General features: G+C 32.9%; 1 protein-coding gene across 1 annotated transcript; it reads right to left on the bottom strand.

Annotated features, from left to right (window-relative positions):
• Positions 1–2,237: 2,237 nt before the first annotated feature.
• LOC109677619 (AP-3 complex subunit sigma-1-like) lies at positions 2,238–2,913 on the bottom strand. Its single transcript, XM_020153502.2, has 2 exons — positions 2,844–2,913; positions 2,238–2,648 (listed from the first exon to the last, which is right to left on the bottom strand). Exons 1-2 carry the CDS (start codon positions 2,911–2,913, stop codon positions 2,341–2,343), a joined length of 378 nt encoding a protein of 125 aa, XP_020009091.1. The 3' UTR covers positions 2,238–2,340.
• Between the last annotated feature and the right edge of the window lie 4,923 nt (positions 2,914–7,836).

The raw sequence follows: 7,836 nt of genomic DNA, 5'->3' as shown, positions 1-7,836 counted from the left end.
TAAAAGGAAGTCTAGTTAAAAGTATGCCTATAAAATATTAGTGCAACAGACAAATCTATGCATTTTTTGTGAAGCAATTAGTGATTTAATTATAGAAATAATTCAAGCAGTAAATTAATAGTCAATTAGCTTAAGAAAATAGCAACAACATAGAAATTGTGATTATTTAATACCAGTTTCTATCATGTCGCATGTCACACAGTAGTAAGAGAGAATATGGTTGATTAATGTTTAACCCAAAAGCCAAAAGCATATCATTGTCTTTTTATGCCATCATAATTAATTCAAAATTTGTATTTACAAACAGCATGATATACTAAAGCACTTAGAAAATGCACAGAGAACTGTGCACGTAGTTTCAGAAAAGACATCAATGTTAAAACACTAATGATAAAGAAATTGAAATATTTGCATATTGAACATATATGTACAAGAGTTTAGATGCTTCTTTGGTTACAAGGCCTAGCTCGTCAATTGGGCCTGCAGATGCCAGGTGGGTAATTAAAATTTAGAAAACAGCTTGGTACCTCTTCCTCCATTTTGGACCTGTTTCTTTGATATGAGTCATTTTCTTCTCTTGTCACCATGGATTCAGGAAAAATAGGAATGGTTGTTAAACATCTTTTCATTATTTGAAAATAGCCACCATGAAATTGCAACTTTCTTAAACTTGACTACCAGCCCCAGCTGACCAATCATGAGATAATGATCTACCAGTCCAGAAGTTCACTAAGACTGCTTTAACATGCCTATTACTTTACCCCCTTTTTATTACTCTCTCAATTTAAACATGAAGCTCATTTCAGTATCTCCAGAGACAGGGCTCAGAACTCTGGTGCACTTGTCTTCCTGACCTAGCCATATCTTTATTCTTTTTCTGTTTGGTTTTGGGTAAGTGGCCTGACCTTGTAGTTGGTAAGCCTGGAATCAGCACTCTGGCTTTTGAGTCTGGCAACATTGTCTGTCTGTCATCTACCTATCTATGTATCTATCTATCTAAATAAACATTTAAATGGACATTTGTATATTTCTCTAGTTCTGATTATGATTATTGACTCAGTCTTTATGAAGAAAATTTGCTTTTGAATGATTTTATGTGAAAAAAGAAAATCAATGACAACTGAAGCATCCAGATCATAATTTGGACAGGTGAACAAAAGATTTTCTCAGTGATGTTCAGCCAATTCACAGTAGTTATAGGACAGTTGTTTAGGTTACTTTAGCAAGATAAACAGTAGATAGTTCAGGGTAAGAAAACAAGCTTCTGTTACTCTGTGCTATCTTCCAAGATTTAAATGCATGTCTCACATTTTTATTTAAAAGACTTGCTTGTTTTTCTTTTTGCTGCTTTAGTTTACTTTATCTAGATATGATTGATATAACTAAAATGTATAAATTTGATATAAACACTAAAACCAACTTGGACCCAAAACCTTCCAACAACCACTACATCCTTCTCTGCTTCTATGAGTGCTATGATGAAGATTTGTCCTCATTTCTGTGGTTTATTTAACTTAGCATGATGTGGTTCAGGCTTACCAATCACTAGGTTTTATATGTCTGTTAAAACACATTTAACTAGGAGCTGGTAATCCTAGCAACTCAGAAAGCAGAAATCAGGAGGATAGAGGTTCCAAGGCAGTCCACGCAAATTGTTCCGCAAGATTCTATCTGGAAAAACCCTTGACAAAAACAGAGCTGGTGGAATGGGTCAAGTGCCAGTATGGCATGAAAAAAACACGTTTAATTTGCAATATGATATTTTTTTAGTGATAAAACCTACTTTCATTTACTTTGCTGAGTCAAAGGGTCACAAAAAAATTATTGCTAAAGTAGATATCAGGCAAACAGAAAGGAGCTTTTGAAGTCCAGTTACCTTGGAGTTTATTTAAACTAGGAGGAAAAGGTCATAAAGTTTTCATGCAATGCATACTTGGTTCTTTAAACAAAAGTTGTTATGAACAGCAGAAAGAATTACAGTATGCTACATTGTGATATATATAAAACACCAACATCTTGGGTTGTACAAAATAAAGAAATACCTCAATTTTTGAAATACTGTAAGAGCCAATACATAGAGGTATGCCTTAAGTGGGCATAGGAATACTGTTTAGAAAAGCAGGAAAACAAACCCACACTGGAACTACTTAATTTTCTTAAAGTCACTGGGCAAGAAAAGCAACATTGAACTTCCTTATTGATTTTACACAACTGTACAGTACCTTGACTTAAAATCCAAGAGCAAAAGTTAAGACTCTCCTCTATTTTTGGTAAACAAGTGCATGTTAAACTTAGATGACTTTCCTCTGGATTTTACCTGGGAGTGGTCTTTTTAATATTTTATTTAAAAGAGGGCAGGTTTGGTGCTTTTATACTGATATCATCAATGTTAATATTTCTTGGGATCTCAGGAAGATTCATATCATTTACAGCTGATACAGCAAGGGCTGGAGCTCCCGCTAAGCCAGCCTCAGATTTCTCTACTTTATTCTGCACATCGATTTGTGTAACAATCTCATTCACTTTGGTCTTCAATACCATTCCCCACATCACCATTTCCGCTAAAATATTGTGAACCTTGTCTACATGGAATATTAAATCCAGTTCACAGAGATTTTCAAAACATTTGTCTACTTGTTTTAGATATAAAATTAGATATAAAATGCCAAGTTCACTTTCTGAAGAATCCACATAGAAGACAAAATACAGTGGTGCATGTCTATAAATCAGTTTGTTCTCCGAGCCTCCAATTAACAATCCTTCTAGGAAATTACAAACATTTTAATCTCTCTTAAATACCAAATGGAAAGTCTCCTTGATGATTTGCTGCTGTGTGTCTTCACTGTAGTGCTGGTAGAACTTGGAGAGCCACAGCTTCCTGTGGTTGGTGAAGAAGAGGATAGCCTTAATCATGGCTGGGCTGGGCTGACTGGGTTGAGGACCTCAAGTATCTCTTGAGTTTCTGCTCTTTGGATAAAATGTAGGAAGTGAGATATGTTGGGTCATAGGTCAGGTCTATTATTAACATTTTTCAGGAACATCCACAATGAGGAATATAACAGTTCCATAAATTTAAATTTCCACCTTATATTTTCTTCTTGGAGTCTTACAGTTTTAAGTCTTTTAGTTAAGTGTTGAAGCCATCAGAACATGACCTTGGTGTAAAGGTATAAGATAAAGTATTAATTTCATTCAGTTTTCCTGATGCCATTCTTTGAAGAGATAGTTCCTTCCTTAATATCCTGTTCACATTCTTGACACTTTTGAGAAATATTACTTAACCTCATATTCAGGAATCTGTATCTATTGTTGTACATATCTTTTTGTATGGTAATAACCTTACTGGTTTAATCCATACCATACTGTAACACTTTTTAGGAGTCAGGAAATACGATGCTTTCATTTCTGTCACATCTTTTTGAAAGTGTTGACTTTTGGGTTTTTGTATGTCTATAATGATTTTCAGATTTTTCTGTTTATATAAAAAAACTTTAATTTTTTATTGGTGCATCATTAAATATAAAGACTATTTCCTTTGGTCTTTTTAAACAGTATTGAGTCTTCAAATCCATTGACGGGAAATTTTTCTGCTTATCTGTGTTTTATTTGTTCTTTTTTTGTTGTTATAGTTTTCAGTGTACAAATATTTCATTTCCTTGATTAAATTTATCCATTAGTATTTTTTATTTTTAATGTTATGTCTTGCATGGATATTTCATGTTAATTTATAGAATGACCTCATATTGTGCATGTTAAATTTTGTTATCAATTTTGCTAATTGATTTTATTTTTAAATATAAAAATTTGAAAAATTATATATTCTATATGTAAAAGCATGTTTGTATGCAAATACAAATCATTTTCTGTTATTTTTTTATATTTTTCTTGCCTAATTGCTTTGGGAAGGATATCTAGTGTTATTTTGAATAGAAGTCTTTTCTTCCAGATCTTTGAGGAGAACTTTTATTTTTTGGCATTACATATAATGTTAATGTGTGATTTTCATAAATGCTTTTTTTGTGTTTAAGTTCCTTGTAAATCTACTTTGTTGAAGATTTATATTATGAAAGGTAGTTGGCTTATGAAATTATTTTTGTGCATGTATTGACATTACTGATTTTTTTCTATTTTTCTATACATTCATGTATGAATTACATTAATTGGTTTATGTTGAGCCATCTTCTCTAGCTAAGACAAATTCACTACGTCAAGGTACTTGATGCTTTTACTGTGCTGACGTTTGTGGTTTGCTAATATTGTATTCAGGAATTTTGTGCCTACGTTTCATAAGAATATCAACCTTTATTTTATTTTTCTTTGCTTTTGCTTGCTTATGGTAACTGGGTTGTGTTGATTTCACTAAAATTAGTAGAGAAACTTAAGCACAATATCAGTTTTTGGAAGAGTTTGAAATATTGGTATTAGTTTGTCTAATGTTTACAGGAATCTTTATACGAAGCCATCTTCTTCTGGTTGTTTTTTCATTATAAAGTCAATATTTTAATGTTATTTTTTTGTCTTAGTTAACTTTTTGTATGTAGTCTAAATGATTTTTATTTCTAAAAATTAATTCATTCTTACTTTCATTCAATTTACTGATATAATTATTTATTTGAGCCCCTTGTGACCTTTTATTTCTATGGCAAAATTTACAGTGTTGTAGTGTTTCCTCTTCTAATTTTATTTTTGTGTTTTTTCTCAATTATTCTTCATAATATTTGGTCTATTTTTTAACTTTTCAATAACCACTTGTCTTGTTAAATTGCCAAACCTATCTATTTTCAATTTTATTTTCTTTCTCTAATTATTATTTCCTTGTTTTCTAGTTGTTTGAAGTAATGTTTACTTTGTCTATTTGAGATCTTCCTTCTTTTGCTTATGTATGAATTGCTGTTAAAATTCCCTTCTTTTACTACATTGTTCTGTCTCTTACAAACTTGATACAGAATTTTTCCTTTTCTTTTTTTCCCTTGGCCTTCATATATTTTCCAACTTTCTTCTTAACTCTATTATTTACTTACTTATAATTGGATATAAATTTCCATGTATTTGTAAATTTTTGCATTTGCTTTTGTTGTTGACTACTATATTCTTCATAATGTAGTTGGAAAAAAACTTGGAGTATTTGTATCTTTTTAAATTAATTAAGACTTTTGATATCATTTACTGGCAGAACCTGGGTGACCTAAGCTAGAAGAGATGAGGGGACTAATGAGTCCTGCTCAATAGCCATTTTAATGAAGTATACATTGTTTTTTATAAACTCCTTTTACACAGAGAGCATTTGGTCAGAAAAAACATGCCAAGTATTATGTGTCAAGGTTACATTAGTATAAGGAAGCACAGTTAAAATTAACTCTTTGTTATGTCTCCTTTAAAACAGGAACAGAGAAGCAGGAGAAGCACATGGTCAACATAATTTCTTATTTACATCTGTAGGACATGAAACCATCTGGGAACCTTGAATACTGTTTTTCTGGATGTCTGGCTTCCTCACAAGGCCAGATACCAACTCACACAGTCACAGTCTGGTCTGAGATTTTACCTCAGTTGCTTGGACCTTTCTCACAAAGCCATGTACCTCACACAGGCAAGGTCCCATTGCTGGCTCTGACAAAGACTTTTTGCACAATATTGTCTAAATCTATTCAGAAGAATGTTCCATGTGCTCTTAAAATTCTTATTCTCCTTTAGTGAAATATCCTGTATATTATTGTTAGACACATTTGAGTGAAGTGTCAAGCCTACTCTTTCTTTACTAGTTTTCCATCTGGATTACCAGTGACTATTGAAATTATTTATTACTCTTTTATTGTTATCATTCCACCCATCAAATGTCTCAGTCTTTGCTCTTTATGTGTAGATGCTGTTTCTTGATGAGTATATACTTATAATAATTCTCATTTATTCTTTTTTAAATTGAGCATTTTATCATTTTCAAGAGCTTCTTTGTCACTACTGACAGTTGTTGACTTAAGGTATATTTTGTTTGAAATAAGCAAAACATTTCCTGGCCTCTTAGATTGTCATTTACATGGAATGTCTTTTTTTCATCCCTTCACTTTTCAGAGAGTGTGTTTAGTTAGTTAAATTTAACAGTCCTTTATATATGGCACATGGCTGTATCTTGTTTTGATTAACTGTTCAATAACTGTAGTTTTCATTCACGACCTAAATCCATTTAGTTTAAAATAATTATTGCCAGTTGAATACTTATTTTTGACATTTTGTTAATTGTTTGATCTGATAATCATTTCTCAATTATGTTTTCCAGTTTGATGATTTTTATAGTTTTAAACTTCAAAACTTTTCCCTTTATATGTTTTCTTGTCAATTACAGTTTGTGTATGTGGTTATCCTGATGATCACATAAAACTTAGAATTTTTTTTAGCAGTACTGGGGTTTTGAACTCAGGACTTGGCTTGTGTTATGTAGGTTTTCTACCCCTTGAGCCCTTTATACTCTGGTTATTTTGAAGATAGACTCTTGCTTTTCATTTTTATGACCTGGTTATCTTCAAACTGCATTCTTCCCAGTCTCAGTCTCTGGCACAGTTTGGGCTGACAGGTGTGTACCACTTAGCACACCTATCATTAACTTGGAGTCTCACAAACTATTTTCCCTGGTTGGCATTGAACTGTGATCTTCTCAATATTAGCCTCCCAAGAATCTAGGATTGGAAGCATGGACCACTGGCACCTGGGCTTGCATAAAACCCTTTTAAAATTATAAAAGTCTTTATTAAGATGATAACTCATCTGAAATTGCATACAAATACTCTGCATTATAATTCCCTACAATTTATTTATTGGTATTAGAATACACTTATTTTGTATTGTACATTGATTGACACTATTTTGTGAAAATTTCATCAATTCTTCTCCTTTTATTTTTTTTTTAAGTACTGGGATTTGAAGTCATGGTCTCATTCCCTGCACATCTTGCTTTAGTTATTTATCAGATAGGATCTTGCACTGTTGTCTAGGGCTGGCCTTGGATATCACACTTTTGCACCACCATGCCTACTTTGTTCTTTGCTATAGTCTTGCTAACTTTTTGTCTGGGTTGGTCTCAAACTCCATTTTTCCTGATTTACCCCTCCCAAGTATCTGAGCGTACACCCACCATATGGCTGCATTTCAATTATTGCCATAGGATTAAAAGTTTTACATGCTAATATTGCAATATTATACTAGTATTTAAGTTGCTGATATAATTACATTTACCTGTGTTATTTCTAGTTTATAAGTTATTATTGTTTCGTGGTATTGCTGTTTGAACTCAGGGTCTCATGCTTACTAGGCAGGTGGTCTACTTCTTCAGTCATGCCTCCAGCCATTTTTGCTACAGATATTTTGGTGATTAAATCTCACTTTTGCTTCTGCTGGCCTTAACCAAAATTTTCCTATTTCTGCTTCCTCCTAGAGCTGGGATGACAGGTGTGTACCAACACACCCAGCATTTTTCTGTTGAAACAGGGTCTCCAAAACTTTTTTGCCCATGATGGGATTCCTGATCTCAAGCTTCCAAGTAGGTAGAATGATGAGCATGAACCACTAATGCCCTGCTCATATGTTTTGTTTATTTATTATATATCTTTTTACTTACTTTTGTGGTTCAACAATCTTTCATTTCACCTTGGACAACTCCTTTTAGTTCTTCTCAGAAGGCAGATCTAGTGGATCAGCTGACATTCCTATGAAGGACAGGCCTGGTGTTTGGTGGCTGTGATTGAGTGGGGCCTTACTTTTTGACAATATGGGGGATTGAACTCATTGCCTCATGCTTGTTAAGTAAGTGCTGTAGTACTGAGCAATGTCCTCTGTACTTTTGTT

The sequence above is a fragment of the Castor canadensis genome, chromosome 15 (genome assembly GCF_047511655.1).
Source record: "Castor canadensis chromosome 15, mCasCan1.hap1v2, whole genome shotgun sequence".
Lineage (NCBI taxonomy): Eukaryota > Metazoa > Chordata > Mammalia > Rodentia > Castoridae > Castor > Castor canadensis.
This window is presented reverse-complemented; position numbering and strand designations above follow the sequence as displayed.